Source organism: Rhipicephalus sanguineus, chromosome 10, assembly GCF_013339695.2.
Source record: "Rhipicephalus sanguineus isolate Rsan-2018 chromosome 10, BIME_Rsan_1.4, whole genome shotgun sequence".
Classification (NCBI taxonomy): Eukaryota; Metazoa; Arthropoda; class Arachnida; order Ixodida; family Ixodidae; genus Rhipicephalus; species Rhipicephalus sanguineus.
In genome coordinates this window covers 7,387,810-7,407,073 of record NC_051185.1, presented here as the reverse complement: position 1 = coordinate 7,407,073, position 19,264 = coordinate 7,387,810, and the positions used below count along the sequence as shown (strand labels likewise).

Below are 19,264 nucleotides of genomic sequence, written 5' to 3'. Positions count from 1 at the left end.
CGAGCAACGATTTATTAAGCTGGAGATTAAGCGATTGATAACTCAACAATTAAATATAAATAAACACGGCTATACGATCATTTTTCCCGCAGTCAATGTGAGGCGAGGTCGTTTCACAAAAACGAGAGGCACATTAACAGTCTCTTGGTTCGCTGATTGAGTGCTCGTCATATAGGGGCGTATATTCGGCATATAAGGGGCGCTTGCTGTAGAAGAAAGTGAGATCTACTGCCACATGCACTCATCGTAGGCGCTGGTGGTGTTGAACTTCTTGTTGAAGAAGTGCATGAGCTTCTTGAGATAGCGCACGCGCGAGTAGGCGCCGTCTCCGCACACGTTGCCCGGGTCGTCCAAGTTAGCGTCGTAGACGGCGAAGCCGTACTTCGCCTCGGTTACCAGCTTCTTACCCCTGCATAGCTGCGGAGAAAAACGGCAGAGCGATTGTCAGATGGACGAGAACTGGTTAAAAATACCCGTCTCAATATACCAAATCAACGCAAGACACGCTTAATGTATCGGAATGGATAGTAACGAAAACAGGCAGTGTCTATAGCAGGGGCCTCAAACACGCGGCCCGCAGACCTTTGGCTAGCGGCGCGCGGCTTCACAGGCGATAAAGTTTTGTGACTTGGCTAAATAGTACTCGCATTATTTTCTCGCCTATAATAGCGCTTTGTTCCGGTAAGCTACAGAGACGGAACTGGTCTCAAGCCTCTTGTTTCGTGAGGCATTCCATGCGGTCACTAGGACTTGAAACATCACCGTAGAACGAAAACCCTATATCTCAGAATCCAGATTTTAGTGATTGTGGAGATCAGTATCGATATGATTTTCGACACCTGACGTCAAATCTCCTTCAGAAATTACCCGTATATGGGATATGGGAAAGGCGTTCTTTCAAATGGCAAATTTGGGTGACATTTTGTTCAAACTGTCTCCGCTCCCCCCATCTTCACTGTCCAGGCTCTTGTAGCACTAAATTTCGTGACTGCGGCCCGCTAGATGAGGTGAGGTTGAGACCCCTGGTCTATAGGAACTACGGAATCTAGCTATTTTGTGTTCCGGGGCGAAATGGGCGAAATTTCTTGATCAAATCGTGCGTGTAACATGCACCACGCCTCACCTTCATCCGAAACGATCTTTCGTTGTCGTACGTGACGATCCTCTGGATCTTCGTGTTGGCATAATAGGCGCCCATGGGACTCTCCTCGCGGAAACCCGACGACCAGTCTTTGTTCTTGCAGACCTGGTTGTCAGACGAGACGAGGGAAGAGATCACAGGCGTGTGCGGGGTTCATTCAATGAAGCCATAGCTCTGAAAACACGGACCAAGGAAGAGGACAGAAGAACTGACATTTGAGCGAGTTGGATTCTGTTTGAAGAGTTTGAAGAGTACAGGACGTGCGCTACTCACAGCTCAGTTGTGAGCAGCGCACGTCCTGTCTTCTTCCTTGGTCCGTGTTTTCAGCGCTATGGCTTCATTGAATTCACCAAACCAGCTAGCCCAAAAGTATGTTCTCTTGGTGCGCAGGGTTCGCTTTTTCTTTTTTTTTTTTGATGGGGGCAAGTCGCACCAACCTCTCCACCCCCCCACTGGTCGAGTCTGACAAAAATAAGCTTCGTAATGTATGCAAAAATGAAGATGGAGCGATGACGTGCTTCACACAACGACCTGCATTTGGTCTCCGTTTTTTTTTTTTTTTTTTTTGGGGGGGGGGGGGTGCACAAGGTTGCTAGTAAACAGTTCATGCAATGCAACATAAGGGGTCCTTGGCCGTCATTATTGCCAAAAACCTGCATGGCCATAACCCTGCACTACAAACAATGACGGCACATGTCTGACTCAATAAAAATATGGCGCAGACATGTTACCCCCCCCCCCCCCCTTGGATGAATAACCCCCCTGTGCGCATGCCTATGATAGTGTGAATATGGTCTATTGTTATCGTAACATTTTGTGCAATTTCTTATTCTATACCACCGTATTGTCGCTTTTCCTTTTTTTTTCCTCGTTTTCTTTTCTTTGCGAACTGCAATACTGTTATAACATTTCAATTTTGCTTGACCACATGACTTTATAGATAATGCCCCGTGTGATTATTCTCTTATATGTTTTATCTTTGTTAGTGTTGTTGATTTTTTTTTTACCGATGCTGCATTAACTAATTAATTATTTAGTATGTGATTATGCGACCTGGCACATCACGCATGGGCCTGCAGGAGGAGCTCCAGACCATTAAAAATGACCATGATCAAGAATGGATACCACAGACATTTTATTAGGAAGTCAACTAAGTTCATCATGCATAACCAGCAGTCAAACGGTCAAGCCATAAGTAATACAGCGTCAACACACAAGCGCGCAGCGATTCCGTACATGCGAGGTGTAAGCGAAGCCCAAGCTCGTGCGTTTAGAAAACGTGGTGTGCAGATCGGGCACGTGCCAGCAAGCAATCTTAAGGGTGACTTGCTAAATGTGAAGGACCCTCTCCCTCGGCAACGTTTCCCTGGTGTGGTCTACAAGAAAGATCACATGCGCCGACTGCGAATCGGTATACGTTGGCGAAAGCGGAAATTTCTGAAGCAGCACAAGAATGGCGTCGCCAAGGGCCACACAGTGACAAATGCACTCGCAGAGCATGCCAAGAAGACAGACCACGAGATAAGCTGGGACAACGCGTGCATCATGGCCACGGAGAAGAATATGGCAACGAGGCTCAATCTCGAATCACTGATAATTCAGACAAGTAGCACAATCAATAGATCAGCTGGCACACCAAACCACGTGTACTCCCGAACTTTGCATCATGCGCTCAACGCTACATAGGAACCTGCTGCTCAGCCGTCATTCCATTGTGAACAAGGGATCCGTACGGATGCCGAAACGTCATTTTGTTTTGTTTTGACATTGGTCAGTGACCTGTTTTTCAACAATGTCCTTACCTGACCAGACGGTATTCCGTCGAACTCTTAACTATGCATATTGTGTAATGAAAGTACTACAAAAGTTCACTTTCTGTACACATTGACTCAACTGAAGCCTGTCAGGTATTTTTAAATATTAAAAAAAGGAGAGATGGTGGAATCGACAGTCTCGTCTCGGGCCTGAACCAGGTCGCGTGACCGGAGCGGGACCGTCACGCATGACGCCATACCGTCGCCACAATTTGAACGAAAAGGTAACGTTCTGCCTGGCGTTGCGCAAGCATCGCTACTTTGCGAGTGCCACTGGTCGGCCCGTTTCACTGTGAGGTCAGTTAGCTATGCCGTGTCTCATTATTTTGCAAGCACAACCACTACCAGAACAAAAGTCGACAGCGACGTGCGGCCCTATAGATCTATAGGGCCGAACTATGGTGGCTGTGGGGACTCTGTAGATTCCTTCCAGTGTTCTAATATATAGGTCATCGACGCCTTGACTCCGCAGTGCCTGCTTGACAGATATGTCGACCGAATCAAATGCCTTCTCGTAATGGCTATATATTGGGGATGGTTATAGTCCGCGCATTTCTTCATCACGTGATTGATAGTGTGAATATGGTCCATTGTCGAGTAAATCCTGCTTGGTACTTTTGTTGATTGAATTCTGAGGTGAGCTGCTGTTATCTTTGTAAATAGCTTGTAGACAACGGACAGTAATTATTCAAGTCCTTGACGTCCTCCTTCTTATGGATTAAGGCGATGTTAGCATTCTTCCAAGATTCTGGCGCCCTCACCGTCACGAGACACAACGCATACAGGGTGGTCAGTTTTTCTAAAGCAATCTGTCAGCCGTCTTTCAACAGATCTGATGTTACCTTATCCTCGCCAGCGGCTTTGGCTCTTTGCATTCCCTCTAAGGCTTTCTTTACTTCCCCTGTCGTTACTGCTCAAACGGCATAGTTTTTGAATAGGGTACATAGAGATAGCGTTCGTTGGTACGATGCGCTATTTCCGTAACTTAACGTGGTACCCAAAAGATAGTGTATGACGCATGCGCAGAAGCGACAAACGCTAAGGCAATGTTTTGCGTACCCTATTCTGAAACTTCCCGACGCCTTGCGCTACGTTTCTGCTCAAATCACGTGACTTTCCAGCATGCGACGGAAGTTCCGATGCTGCGTATGGAAACGCGCCACGTAGCCAGCCTTGGCGAGCGAGCTCTCCGTGAAAACATTCCCTGCGTTTGTTCTTTCGTTGTATCTGCGCGAACTATATTAATAAAGTTTGGTTTGGGATAGCTTTTAATCGGTGTACACTTGTGCGGCTGTGACGCAATTACTTTGCCTTTAGAGAGGGAGCGTGTGCTGGGCCAACACTGTTTAAGGCGAGAGCCTTAGATGCCTCATCATACGCGAAAACTGACCGTCAGCGGCGTCAACACGAGTGATGCAAAAATCATCACCACGTGATGACGTCACCATAAGCGTCACATTGACGTCACAGATCGCTAAATGTTTGTGACGTCACATGGTGACGTCATCACATATCATCGTCGCTTGGTCAAAGGTGCAGCGATTGCGTAGGCAGTGCAAAACCAGGTGATGTGCAGAAAGCTTGCAATGCCTCCGATCCTGGAGGCAGTGCAAGACCGCGGTAGGTGCAGAAAGCTTTCAGATGGGTACAGAGGGTGATGAATACATCGACTGAGAAGCCGTCTCAGGCGAATGCATAAGGGACCCTATAAGTTTTTTTTCCCCCAGTCGTCAAGCGCAGTTCCTTCTCCAATGGTTACTCCGCCGTAGTTGCGCTGGTGTAGTGGATCGAGCGTCGGGAAGTCATGGATTCCTTCACAATTCCAAGCGCGCAGCTGGGTCGTTGGTTTTTTTTTTTATTATTTACAAATACTGCTGTTTCGAATTCAAGACATAGCAGGAGTGGGTACATATCTTGGTACAAACAATAAAAGAACAAACGCTTAGATTGTATACAGATTAAAATGTGATATGCTTACATAACCGTTCAACGAAGTCATCCATCAGGTGTGGCTACACCGTACAGATGTCAGCGCGAACAAAGAAAAATAAAATAATACAAAACAGATTAAAAGGTGACAGGGTTAGGTAGTTGCGCCAATGTCGCGCCAATCCCAGCTCGCTAGAGACATTGCAGTTCTGAAGAATGCATTCTACGTAGCGTGTGTGCGCAGGGTCCCGACATATTTGCACAGCGCGAAGTGAACGAGGACAGATGAACACCAGCGCCGGTGTCGTGTCCTTTCATCTGTCCTCGTTCATTTTGCGATGTGCAAATATGTCGATTTCATATCACCAACTAGCCCAAGCTACCGTTCTAGCAGGGTCCCGTATTTCATTACCTATTGGTTATTGTAATGGGCCCTTTATTTACTTCGGTTGTATGCAGGAACTGCAGCTAAGCTGTTCACCAAGCTTATATCTAACGTAGTTGTACACACGGTCAAACAAGTTCACGAAAAGCGACCAACTTGGTGTAAATTTCCCGCTTGCGGTATGCGGTTTATGCATGCCTTTTCTTTTTCTTTAATCGTACGCGATTCGTTGCAAAAATGAGCCAGATGCAAAGCATACAGCCGATATTGGCCATCCAAATCCTTAGGCGGATCACTACTTCTAATGGTGCAGGTGAGGCAAGCATGAGTTTCAGTTGCCAAGAGGGCCGGACATTCTAACTAAGGGACATTGTTATATATACGCGGAGCGGTTTCAGGGCTATTTGTGGCCATTTCAACAAAGACATTTACACTTCGAAAATTCAGTTCATGCCCCCCTCTCCCCACGCCCTGCTTTTCCCCTCGCTTCCAGTGCGCACACCTATAGCATAGCAATGGAGTGTTGAGAAACCTGGATGCCTCCCAGCGCCCACTCTTGTTGGATGCATTCAACAGAGTTTTCTCCAGTGCTGTCCTCCCGGAAGAATGGCGTTCCGCGACTGTGATCCCTGTCCTCAAACAAGGCAAACCGTCGCGTTCGGTGACGTCATACAGGCCCATCTCCCTCACTTCTGTGGCGGGCAAAACTATGGAGGAGATGGCCCTTTGCCGGCTACAGTGGATCGCGGAGGTGCGCAACGCTTTCCCACCAGAGCAGTGTGGATTCCGGCCACATCGCGCGACCATCGACTGCATTGCTGCAGTCGTGAGCACCCTCGAGCAAGCCCTTCAGGATGGAGAAATGGCCATCCTACTCCTCCTTGACATAAAGTCGGCGTTCGACTCGCTCCCCCACTCGTCTATCCTCAGTGCCGTGCGCGCGCTAGGTGTTGAGGGCAAACTCTTGAACTACGTTCAGGCCTTCCTCACTGACCGAACGTTTACTGTGCGCGTGGGCGGGGCGACAAGTGCGCCGCGATCTGTCAGCTGTGGCGTCCCACAGGGCAGCGTCCTCAGCCCGTTTTTGTTTAATCTGGTACTCGCGCCGCTCGTCAAGTGCCTACCAGAAACGGCTGTGTTCCCTGTTCGCGCAGTGGTGTACGCTGATGACGTCGCATTGTATGTGCGTGGACCGACCCGAAAGTGCTCGGTGGTGCGCGCTTGCATGCAGGAGGCCCTCCAATGTGTGGCCGCCTTCGTGAGAAATATCGGCCTCACGATCTCGGCGCCGAAAACCGAGGCCCTAGTCGTCCACCCCCGTGCTGAAGCCCGACGACGTCTTCCGTGCCTTCAGCTGGATGGTGCACCAATAGTTTGGAGTAGCAACGTCCGCTACCTCGGCCTGACGATAGACAATCGCCTCCGATGGTTCCCGGCGGTGCGACGTGTACGCCAGACGACGCGTCGCGTGGAATCGGCCGTGCGCCAACTACTCGCAGGCGGCAACGGCTGCCCCGCTGCCTTCGCCTGCACCATCTACGAGGCGATGGCTCTGTCTGCCATCCACTACGCACTGCCGATCTGCAAACTCCAGGCGCCACAGTGGCGACTGATCGACCAGGACCACCGCCGAGTCATCCGCATGTGTCACGGAATGCCTCGTGGCTCTCGTGTGGCCGAGACACTCGCGGAGGCTCGTGCGTGGCCTGCGTCGCTCACGGCGGACCTGCGCGCATTGTGCCACTTGCAGCGTCTCCACCGAGCGCCTGATGCAGGTCCCCTCCTCTCGCGGTTACGTGCTGTGCCAAACTCACGTGTCGGTCAACTTATCGACGTGTACGACGGTGTTGTGGCTGACGATCCCGCACGCCTTTCGCGCTGGCCACCCCCTCACCGTCGAGTGCCCCTTCGAGTGAACTTGCACCTGCCGGGCATTCGATCCAAACGCCACACCCCCCTCAGTGCCATTGCTCAGGAGGCCGCGGCGCGGATGTATGAGGACCTGGCCGGGAGGACGCAAGTGTTCACCGATGGGTCCGTCCTACAGGATCGCTCAGCCGCGGCCGCCTGCATAGCCCCTCAGCTCAGCTCGGAACGACGGTGCCGCTTGCGATACTGTGCATCCTCAACATCAGCTGAGCTAGTCGGGCTCCAGCTGGCTGCAGACCTCCTGCGCAATTCGCCGGCCGTCTCTAGCGCAGCAATCTTCTGCGACTCGAAACCTGCCCTGCGCCAGCTCGCGAGGGAGGAACGGGGCCCCCTTCTTGCTCAGCGCGCCGCTCTCAGCCTGCTGGCCCTCCAGGAACGAGGCTGTGACGTGGTCCTTCAGTGGCTCCCTTCACACGTCGGCATCGCGGGCAACGAGGCTGCAGACGAGCTCGCAAAACGAGCACACTCCGCCGAGACTTCGCTGACAGATTACGCCAGCTCGTTCGACTCGGCACGCAACAACCTTCGCCGGGAGCTGGTGCGCGAGCATCCGGACGCACGGGTCGCCGCCGGACACCCCCCTCCTCCCATCCCAGCCACTGGTTTCACTCGCCGCGAGCGCGCGCTTCTTCTTGCCCTGAGGACCGGGTCAGTGTGGCCCGCGGAACGCAGGCATCGTCTTCGCGGCGCCGCTGCACCGAACTGCACCGATTGCGGCGCGATCGAAACCCTGTGCCACCTATTGTTTGACTGCCCTTCTCTCAACACCGCGCGGAAGCAGCTCGTCATGAAGTACCGACTCGTCGGACTGCCGTGTGCGACCCTACAGGACTTGCTCCATCCCACCGGCCACGTGCACCGTCGCCGATCAGCCCTTGCGGCCCTACTCGCTTTTCTCGAGGATGCCGGCCTAGTCGAACGAATTTTCTAGCCGCTCACCACGGTGACTCGGACGCCCGTTCTCCTGCCCCCCCCCCCTCACCTTTTTTTTTCCACTCATACCTTTCTTTTTTTTTTTCTTCTTTTACCATCTCTTTTCACTCTCACTGTCCCTTCAATCCCCAGTCCCCCGTGAGTGTATCGGTTGAGGTGTCCTCACTTGAGAGACAGTTATCGTGCACTCTACACCCAATTTTCATTTTCATTTCCTTCTTCCTTTTAAGAATCACCCCCCCCCCCCCCCCCAATGGAGTGTCGATCGCAGCAACATCTGGAGCGTCCGAGCGGTTATAATTCTCACCTGCAACAACTAAAAGCTGTCGGTGTCTTGCCGAACACGTCTATTTTAGGTGCGAAGCACATTATTAACCTTATGCGCTCGGGCTGTCGGCGTCTCCTGTCGTCGCCCGTCACGGTAAAGCAAGTGGCAAATAAGACGGCGCGTTGGCTCAGGAAGGACGGTGTCTGCTCTGGGCGCTGGACGCTGTCTGCGACTAAGGTCTGCAGACAGTGTCCAGCTCCGTGCAGCAGCGTCCAGACAGAAGGTCTGCTGACGCTGTCTGCAGCAACGAGAGGACGTTGTCCCCTTATTCCTAATGACGTGTCCCCATGGGAAACACCGGTGCTTCGCACCTCCCCAGGTTTCACGTTAGTGGAGCTGTCTTATATATAGTATAGTATGGCAAGGGGTGGGAAAGGGAAGTGAGGATGAGGAGGAGGGCACTTAGTCTTCGCCTTACTAGAGCGTAGCTGCCCCAATTTTTTAGATGCGAAGTATCTTATGGCGGAGTTCAATCCGGTGGTGGTGGTGGTGTGCGGCGTGACCACCCTTACTGCGCATGCGCATACCCTCTCCACTTCCCCTCTCCCTTTCCCTCACCACTTTCCCTCTCCCCTCCCCTTCACCACTTCCCCTTTCCACTCTTCCTCTGAAACGCGGGCTAGACATGCCGAAATTCTCTCCTGCGCAACGCCGCGATGAGTACCACGCATGCGCGTCCCCTCCCCCTCTCCTCTCCTACGCTGCTCCCCTCTCGCACGCCTGCCGACCGCGTTCCCCGCTCGCCCTGTGAGAATTAACGGCCAGGCTAGAGGGAAGACAAGACGCGCGTAGCGTTCCTCTTCGCGTTCCACGACGCGAGGTCGGTAGCATGCCCAAAGAACGCCAACGGAACGCGATCGTGCAAGTGCTCCGGCTTCGCATCGCCTCATGGTCCCCTTTAGCGGGAAATGGTGTAATTTTTTCTTTTATAGCTTCTCGGTGTCGCGTCGAAACGCGGTGGACTCTCACGAAGTGGTCGCGCATTTTCTTTCGTTGTGATGCGGTATTTAGCATGTGGCGTTTGTCGAACACCTAATGACGACGAGAAACAGTCCTTGTTGCTTTCAGCGCCATCATCCCTTGGTACGGGCATCATTAATTTAAGGGCGGGGCTTTCGGTTGTTACCCAAACAACAATGCTAGCTGTGTAGAAGGACGTAGTTCACCGTCCGTTATCGTCCATGGAGCCGAACATAATATGGCACGCTTAGCTTAAGTCATAGTGAAAAGCCTCCCTGCTCGATCTGGTTATATTTTCAAAGTTCGGCTGCCTATTTAAATAGTTTTAATTGTAGCCTGCACGATACAAAGTACTGCAAAAAAAGACATTAAGTTTTCATTTCACCTTCTAAGCAAACGGCTACAAGATAAATAAAACGCTTGGAATAATGCCGTTTCAATGCCTGCTACAGATTGCTCATCAAGCTTTGGGAGTTGTGTACATTCCAAGGCGGCCGATAAAGAGAGTTTCATCAGTAAAAGCTCGTTCATTCGAACTCGCTTAATTCGCACTTACAATTCATTCGAACTCCCGGCACAGCCGTGTGTATTTCTATGGGGGAAAACTCCCTATAATTCGAGCTCGACAGTATCCAGAACGGTTAATTCGAACTGGGAGCCCCTGGTTTTCATCGCTCCTCGCAGACGTCAGCCCCGAGTTATCACAGTGTGTTGCGAAACCAAACCAAATTTACTAGAGACACAAAACAACAAAACGGCAGAATTTCTCCGCAGACGAGAATTTGGACGATGCGCTGTAGCTCTTAGGCAAGTTGCAAACGATGCTCATGGTGTCGCTACAGAAGAAGCGCAAGCAAATGCAAATTACTGATTACTTTTAATTTTGATTGCGTTATGTCTGTCATATAAATAAACGTGTTTTGGAGCACAAATAGCGTCATATATTTAGATTAAGGCTCACTGCTCACATGAGTGCATGTCGGTGCTTCTTTTGGCGGATCACTGACTGATCAATTAATTTCTGTTCGCTGTTAGAGCTCCATGAACCTAATTTACGAAATCACCTGCCACAAACCCGTAGTAGCGCCCAAATCGCAATAACGAGTCCAGAAGTGGCTTCTTCGGGCTCTGCCCGCGCAGTGTGGCGCGATGTCCGTTCATTCTTGCTCCCGCCCGCTAATTCGAACTCCGATTAATTCGAACAAGTTTATAGTCCCCTTCGAGTTGGAATTAACGAGCTTTTATCGTATTATACTGTTGAGCTAGTATGACCGCTGTCACTGCTACTTTACATACCTGACCGATGTCGATGTATGGCGGCTCGTTGTCGGAGAAGTAGGTGGCCGCCAATATTTCGTACTTGGCATCCTTGGCGGGCGTGTAGTATCGGGCGCCGGCGGTCATCGAGAGGAAGAACCTCGTGTAACCGAGCTTCTGCTTGGGAAGCGTACCAAGAGCCCAGTGCGCCGTATCCTGGAAAACGTGAGAAAAACATACATGTGACGCAGCAAATACTCACAGCGAATTGCCTTTTATATAGCCAGTTCCTGTTCTGGTACAGCACGTCACGATCCTTAAAGGGCCCCTAAAGCACTCCGAGTTAAAAGACGAGAGAGTGGTTTCTATCTCGCTTTCACTACACTTCCTAGCCCCGCCACGGTGGTCTAGTGGTTATGGCGCTCGACTGCTGACCCGAAGGTCGCGGGGTCGAATCCCGGCCGCGGCGGCTGCATTTTCGATGGAGGCGAAAATGTTTGAGGCCCGTCTACTTAGATTTAGGTGCACGTTGAAGGACCTCAGGTGGTCGAAATTTCCGGAGCCCTCCACTGCGGCGTCTCTCATAAGCATATCGTGGTTTTGGGACGTTAAACCCCAGATATTATTACTACACTTCCTATACAGGCGCTATATCCTCCTCGCCACTTGTCTCTTCATAAAACATGTGGACAATGTCAGCGCTAAGCGTTGAGCCTATCAGGATTTCGCGCTTTTCGGCTACACGCCGTTATCTCCGCTTGCGCAGTCGAAAACGCACAAAACGACGAGAAATCCGTTGATCGCGCACGATAGTCATGCGAGACAAGGCAGAACTGGAGTGTGACTGGAAGGCAAAGCAGGGTAGGAGACAATTCACAACTGATATTCCTCGTATGTGGACCAATCGAGAGCTTATTTCCTCATGACGTTACGTGAAAAGACTGCTCGCGTCACTCGGCGGTACTGTGGTGCTGACCCGAAAGTCGCGGGTTCGATGCCGGCCGCGGCGGTCGCATTTCGATAGAGGCGAAATGCCAGAGGCCCGTGCACTGTGCGATGTCAGTGCACGTTAGAGAACACCAGATGATCGAAATTTCCGGAGCCCTCCACAACGGCATCCCTGAAATCTTTATGCAATTCTCTTTATGCAATGTCGGCTTCGCTCACAGAATCACGGCGCGCCTGCGAAAGACAGTCGTGCTAGCTGGTTTCTGCTCGAACCGTAAGTACTTTTTCTCGGCTAATGTAAATACTACGCTTATTAAAGAGTTAAATGTCCTTCGTTACTACCCAAAACATTGTTTGCCTGAGCCGCGATGTCAGAATCCCTGATGAAATTCACCAGAACGTTCAAGCTCGGCCTGTTGGGAGAGTATGGAGAGGAGGAAAGCGCCGGAGTGGAGGAGAGTGTCGCTTCTTTCTATATTAAGGGGCTTTATATAGATGTATTGATCCTGCCCCGCCACTCTTCGAAAGCTCTCTGCACCTAACGTAGTTTTGCACTGCCTCCAAGATCGGAGGCACCTCACCAGGTTTTGCATTGCCTCAGTGATCGGGCCACCTTTGACCAAGCTACGATGGCATGTGATGACGTCATCATTTTACAGTCACCAATTTTGGCGATCTGTGACGTCATCACGTCATTATCTTTTTTTGCAACACTACTCGACGCCGCCGGACGCCGACGGTCAAATTTCGCGTTTGATGAGGCATCTAAGGCTTTCGCCTTAATAAGATTATACGCGGCTCCCGCACTTACCAAATTATATTGATAAATATTGTGCTTTATTATGCGCGTCGAGTTCCAAAAGCTTGGCGGTAGAACTTGACCAGTGCCACGGTCATTGAACATCGTGTGCCCGTACACGACGGCGCCATGGACGTGCATCCTTTCCCTGGAGAGAAATACGTCACGATGAGTTGTGGCGTCGAGATCCTCTTCGCTACCAGTGTTCACGCTCTTGGGCGTGACTTCCCAAGCAAACTACACAACATCAAAATGCTAAGTGTCATTGAAGACTTGCGCCTTCGACGCGCAGAGTGTCATTTGCATATGCCAAGAGTGAGCAGCAGTTAGAGGCTGGCGTACAAACGAAAGGAAACGGCAAAGAGTAGCCTGCGCAGCGCGTGGCAACTTAGACCTAACTTCTTGCAATTAAGATTATTTTTCTCATACTGGGTAGTGTAACCGCAATTTATACTATCGGCCTTTAAGATTCACCTAAAGAACATTAAAGCACTCGAAAGACAGAATTCGCATTTATCGGGCGTATTTTTAAAATGTTCGCAACTAATGTCCACCCTTGCAGACGACAATTTTTTACCCCTTGAAAATTAATTTTTTTATGAAAATGTTTTTTTTTTCTTTGCACTTATGGAACCATTTGACATGGTTTTGCGAATACCATCTCTTTTTGTTGCCTACATTTTTTTCAGTAGTGAAGATGAACAACACTGTTGTTTCTGAGTCCGCAACATCAGTTACAACCGAAACGGTACAGCACGTCGACTGCTTTTGATATATGTAGTATTATATAGTGATGCGGTCGAAAAGTACCATCAGAAGAGTTATACCCATGTACACAGGTGAGCACCAAATAACCAAAAGTTAGAGGAAAAACACAGTAAAAACGCAACACGAGGTACACTTAAAATCAGCACAAGGCACACAGAAGAATTCCGGAAATAGAAGGCTAAGGTCATTCATATACGGAACGTTAATAAGACGGTATTAATTAGACGGTGTTGTTATGTATATATGTTCAGGGAAGTTTCGCCTAATTTTTCTTTTTCGCTGCGCCTGAAAAGTAGCACTGACTTAAGATTTGTCACTTGTCATTTCTTGGCGTTAAATGAAGGCTTAGACCCTATAAATTTCTCTAGAAAAAATTACACGAAGGGTCCTCACTCCTCATAATCTAGATTTTATCGAAACGGTTAAACAGTTTTTGTCGCCACCGATTTCACCAAATTTCAAGTGTATTACACTTGAAAGAATAAAGGTTTTCGTCTTGTGAGAATCGGAAGCAGATTTTTAAAAATTTTGGTCACCAGTTTTTTAACAGAAATTGCTGAAAACTGTAATGTTGAAAAAAAACTCTACTTCTACTACTAATTTATCATTAATAATAATAATAATAATAATAATAATACATTTAACATTATCATTAGTATTGCATCTAAAGCGGACGAAATTGATGTGTCCTTCAAGAAACATGCTTCGTTTCGAGTGTGAAAGAGAGGCATCGACTGTACAAGGTTATCCCAGTGTTGCCAACGGGGTGCGAGCTTACCTGATGTTATTAAACGCGTAGTTCAACCAAGTGATGGTCGCGAAGCTCTCCCCGATAAGGAAGAAAGACGGTCGTGGTGGTGGCTGTCCCTTGTGAAGAATTGTGTTCACATCCTGAAAGAAAAAAAATCACAGTTTCGCCTAAGGGCGAAGCAATGAACGCGATAGCAACAAATTGTAATGTTATAAAAGGTACGGCTAGCGGCTAACTCTTTTGAGTCCTGCCTCGCGTAACTCAACAAAACGGTGGTTTAAGGGAACACGGCCGCTCCAGGGACCGAAGCGGTTTTCGTGCTGTCAGTTCTCTAAACGCGAATAAGCGTTGAGAGCACAGCAAGTTTACGAGCCGTCTCCTGATGACTGTCGAGAAGGCGCGCGCGCCAGCGACCACGCCTTTCGAGAGACGCATCCCCCTCGCCTCCCCTCTCCTGGCGTCCCTTCATGCTCCTTACGAAAGACGGGCGGGGCGTTTCTTCCCTGTTCGATTAGGAATCGACGGTATGCCTCGCACGCGGGGGATTTAATCGCATGCGCCCTCCGTGTGATGGAGACGGCCGGCTCGTTTCATCTCTGCTTCAGCCGTGTTCGTCGCCATCGCTCGCGAACTTTTACTCACGGGTAGAACATACGATGCGCGAGGTGATGCTATCAATTTGAACTTTATACGGAAAATGACGGCGACGGCGACACCAATGGCAAAAAAAAGACCATGGCGAGTGACCATATAATTGCTATCGCAATAAAAAAAAGTCAGGCGACGCAGGAAACAAGGCAGCTGTGACATGTGGGCCTCGACTCGAAAGAGAGCAACTGCTTTTTCATGTTAATAAATTACCTATGCCAGTGGCGTTGACAGAAACGCTTTATGCATGTTCGTGCGCGCGTTTGTATGTGTGCGTGTATATATACATATGCAAAATTGAAAAATTTCGGGGAGGGATTCGAACCCCCCCTCCCCCTCGGCTACGCCAGTAACCTATCCACAATATCACGAACGCCATAATTGCCGCAAGGAGCGTCTGTTTGCACCTCAACAGCTCGGGGTTAACGTGACCTCAGCAGAAACGTCACGTGTGTCGTCCTATTACCGCCGTACAATTTGTATGAAATGCAAGGTTCTGTGTGGCGTCGAATGAGTATCGTTATTTTGCCAGTGTCAGTGTTCGGCCTGTGGACGCACATAATCAAACGACGTAAGCTTCATGGCATCATTCACTACCGTTTCCCTCTTATAAGGGATGCTCATTGTTCTAATGAACCTAACACATTCGTCCACTCGTTCGTCAGCCACATAAACACATCCTGCCGAGCATGTAGCTTGCGTAAAACAATCTTCTGCCACGAATTAGACGCATGTGGCACACTCTCTTGAGTACTGACAAATTGTACTTCGTAATTATAAAATCCTGACCACGAATACTCATGCAGCGAGAATCAGAATCAGCTTATTTATGCTAATAAACGGCGATAACTGTGTGATATGTATTTACCGAGGGAGGTCCCGCAGTTAGAAATTGAAATGGGGCCTCCTTTACATGATGACTAGAATTATTATAATAAACAATAACTGAAACATGTATTAAGCTAGCGAAAATAAAAGCTATTACCAGATATGTAATAAGTCAACAGAAAAACAAGTTAAATGTAGTAAACAAGTACAAATAAGGTTGCGGATTAATCAATACTAGTGAAACCTGTACAGAGGTACAAAGAAACAAAAGAAAATGGGTTAACGTGAAAAGCGATCTTCCATGCTCACCTTGAGGTAGTAGAAGACCTTCCTGTACGAATGCATGGTTAGATCAAAGAACGTCAACGAGAGGAAGGCGTAGTGGTAAATCTTCTTCTTCCACAGGTCTGCAAGGGACGTCCTGGCGACGTCGGTCGACAGTAGTTCTCGCGTAACCTTCATTGAACTGAAATAAATTCACGCGAGCCGTATGGAACAAAATGGCGTCGCAGAAAAAAAAACACATGTACTTTATGCATTCGCCTAAGGCGAAAGCAATTCGGTGAGCCTATTTTACCGTGCACATTGTATCACGCGAAAGCCGCTTTTTAATTTTTTTTAGTCACGCGAACGCCGCAAAAACGAAGTGAACGCGCAGCTCGCGTGGACCGATGCGCGCGGGTGGCTATGTGACTTTTTGCACGACACGCCGGCTTCTTGCTGAAGGTCACATTCTCATGAAACATGTAAGGCTTTCGTCTTGATAAACTACAATATGCTCGTATAAACCATAGAGTTAGGTGACGTCATCACGGCCGCCATGTTGGCGCACTAGCTGCGTCTTAATTTGATGCAGTAAGTCTTCAGCTTGTCAGGAGTTACGCGGTGGAGGTGTATTGCGATTATTACGTTGGCGTAATACTGAAACTCTCTATTAGGAAGCTTTAGTTCCGGGGCCCCCAAGCGCCTTGCGTGCCCAAGCTCTTGTATCCTTTTGCACTCCCCTTGCGTGCGACTTGGGAACTGAAGATAGCGGGGAGAGTACAAAAGAACGCAAGAGCTTGACGACCCAATGGACAGGGGTCCCCGGCCCTAAAACCCTCTAGCGATCGCGCGCGCGAGTGCGAGAGACAGAAAGAGGAGGGGGGAGGGGTGGTGTTAAGGACGGAAATGTAGGATGGTTCACCAGATGGACTTCCGGTTTGCTTACGTACAGGGTATGTCCGAAAACTAATGTCAGTGAGTTGATTTATAAAAACATTATTGATCAGATCGTTACAACCGAATAAAAGGTTTTGAAATAGGCTCCTCCTGCATCGATACATCGATTCAAGCAAGATTTCCAGGCGTTGATGGAGTCACTGCGAACTCCTCCGGTGTGTCCTCTAGAGCTTTGGTGCGAGCCCCTTTGGCTTTGTCAACTGTTCCAAATGACGTCTTTTCATGGGATGTTTGACACTTTGACAAACCGTCATCACCGTATGGGCGGTCTTTACACTGTAGACTTGCCGAGTTTTACACAAAAGTTGATGCCAATACCATCGCCTTTCTTCCAACGAGCGCTTGCATGGCAAATAAAAACGAGTTTCCCGGAAAAGCCTCTCCTTACACTTCAGATGATCACAGACCGCTGAGCGACCGTGCGTGCATAAGTGAACTTGGCCCTCCACCCATCCCAACCGGCCTTGGCGCTCTGCGCTGTACAATCACTTTACAATATATTCATTAAAATTACTTTTTGGACAAACCCTGTATAATATACGTAAGCAAACCGGACGTCCGCCTGTTTGCTTACGCCAGACTTACACCAGCTTCGACTACACCAGACTCCAGCCTGGTGTATAGAGGAACCTGTTGGGTCTCATGTGCACTCTAAGAAAAGATCGAGTAAGGGCGTTTTTTTTTTTTTTTTGCCTCACAACATTATTCGTCGTCCGGCTTGTTTGCGTTTCCTTTCTTGAAAACTCGGCGCTCACTACTATCCTATCTAGAATACTTATGTCACGCTGATTACGCACTATTAATGAGAACTAACAGACAATAATGCCAAAGAAAGTATAAGGGATGTTATTCGTTAATTGTAATTAGGATAACGTGTGAAGAAAGTAAAGTGGACGAAAAGATAACTTGCCGCCGGCAGGGACCGAACATGCGACCTTCGAATAACACGTCCGATGCTCTGAGCTACGGCGGCGGTCATCCTCCCGTATGGTATATATGTGCATTTAAACCTAGGAGTGTTAGTCAGTGCCAGTCGCAGCCATGGCGGCGAGTGTGGAACACTCTTTTTCTGCCTTTTTGGCGTCACGTAGCACGTGATCTTTTTGCTAGCTGGCAGCTGACGAACATGTCGTTCGTGACCAGGAAATGCCGAGCGCGCGGCGATAATTAAAAAAAAAGACATGCAAAATCGATGGCGATTATTTTTGTGAGGCAAAAAGCCACCATTTTAACAGCAAAGCTGTTTAAACCGGCCGTAAAAGCTTTGCTGTGTACAAAAAAACTATCATCATCATGAAACGGTATGTGCCACAGAAATTGGGCAAATCGTACTACTCACCGTTGCTCCACTAAAAGTAAAGAAGGCAACAGACGGGCGGCATAAACCTAATTAAGATTTCTAGACAGACGTAACCAGTAATTGAAAAAAAAATACTTAAATAAACCGTCGGGATTAACCCAGTGATAAACGCCGTGGCAGCACGTTTCAGCTCATCTGTACGGAGTGCTTCAGCGGTACCTACGAGAAAATATTAGGAAACGGGAAAGGCTACGGCGGGTGCGAGAAGGCCCCGAAGCGGATACGCGGACTACTACGTGCCCGCAGATCTATGGGAGGTGCGAACGCTCGGTTTCAGTGCAAGTTTCTGTCTCTGGTGTTTGGACGTCGGTGTCGTGTCTGTGACTGTCTGTGGTTTAACTCGGACCTCTCTGCGCTAAGAAGCAACCTAGAAACAACCTAGCGTCACCTAGCTAAAAGCCTAGCGACAACCTAGAAGCAACCAGATAGGCTTCAGAATCATCTAGCTTCGCTGTTTCAAGCCTTGCGCGACTTCGTGCCCGCTTTGCCTTTTTTTTTTTTAGATTGCATAGTGCGCTGTAATGTCTTACGTATAGTCGAAGCTGACGCCGTATTCGGTCTTGGTGTGACTGGCGGCCGCTCGTACGACGAGATCGAGGCTTTTGTTGAAAGGACCGCCGGGACCACTGACGATGGCGTGCTCTTTCTCGATCGCCTGGTAGAAGCTTAGGTCGCACAGGCCGTCCTCGGGTAGCTGCGAAACTTCCTTCTGGCTCATGTCGGCGTTCAGGACGCATATCAGGGCGTTGTACGGAATGGGCGTGACTGCGTACAACGAAGAAATTTTGGGTAGGATGCCGCTATTCCTTAATAGAATGCACAAGCATGCTGCGGGGCGGGATCCCGGATTAAGCTTGGCCACGTGGGTTTACTTAAAGGAACACTAAAGTGAAACACTAATTTAGTTTAGACTAATAAATTATGCTATGAAAACTCTAGTGTCATTAATTTCACCGCCATAGCTTTATTAGTAAATGAGACAATCAATGACGAAAGTTTCGCTTTTGAATTTCCCGCCGAAATCATCTATGGTGCCGTCAGGGATTTCAATGTGTTTTTTTTTCGTATTTTCATAGGCGTGCGCACAGGGGGGGGCAGTGGGGCGGCCGCCCCCCCTAATCACCTAAGAGGGGGGGAGCAAAATCTGCCCCATACATTGACTTAGTAGGGTGGGGGGGGGGCGCTGCGATGAACCTTCGCCCCCCCCCCCCCCTTGATGGGGAATCCTGCGCACGCCTATGCGAATTTAGCCACATTGCCTCAAC

At 49.2% G+C, this 19,264-nt stretch overlaps 2 protein-coding genes across 2 annotated transcripts; both read right to left on the bottom strand.

The window, feature by feature from the left end:
- Positions 1-204: 204 nt before the first annotated feature.
- On the bottom strand, positions 205-3,830 carry LOC125760123 (uncharacterized). Its single transcript, XM_049419834.1, has 3 exons — positions 3,798-3,830; positions 1,124-1,246; positions 205-417 (listed from the first exon to the last, which is right to left on the bottom strand). The coding sequence occupies exons 1-3, from the start codon at positions 3,828-3,830 to the stop codon at positions 226-228; spliced, it is 348 nt and encodes a 115-aa protein (XP_049275791.1). The 3' UTR covers positions 205-225.
- Positions 3,831-10,715: 6,885 nt separating this feature from the next.
- LOC125760066 (uncharacterized) lies at positions 10,716-18,761 on the bottom strand. The gene is made up of 4 exons (XM_049419706.1): positions 18,530-18,761; positions 15,728-15,884; positions 13,970-14,082; positions 10,716-10,892 (listed from the first exon to the last, which is right to left on the bottom strand). Exons 1-4 carry the CDS (start codon positions 18,715-18,717, stop codon positions 10,820-10,822), a joined length of 531 nt encoding a protein of 176 aa, XP_049275663.1. The 5' UTR covers positions 18,718-18,761; the 3' UTR covers positions 10,716-10,819.
- Between the last annotated feature and the right edge of the window lie 503 nt (positions 18,762-19,264).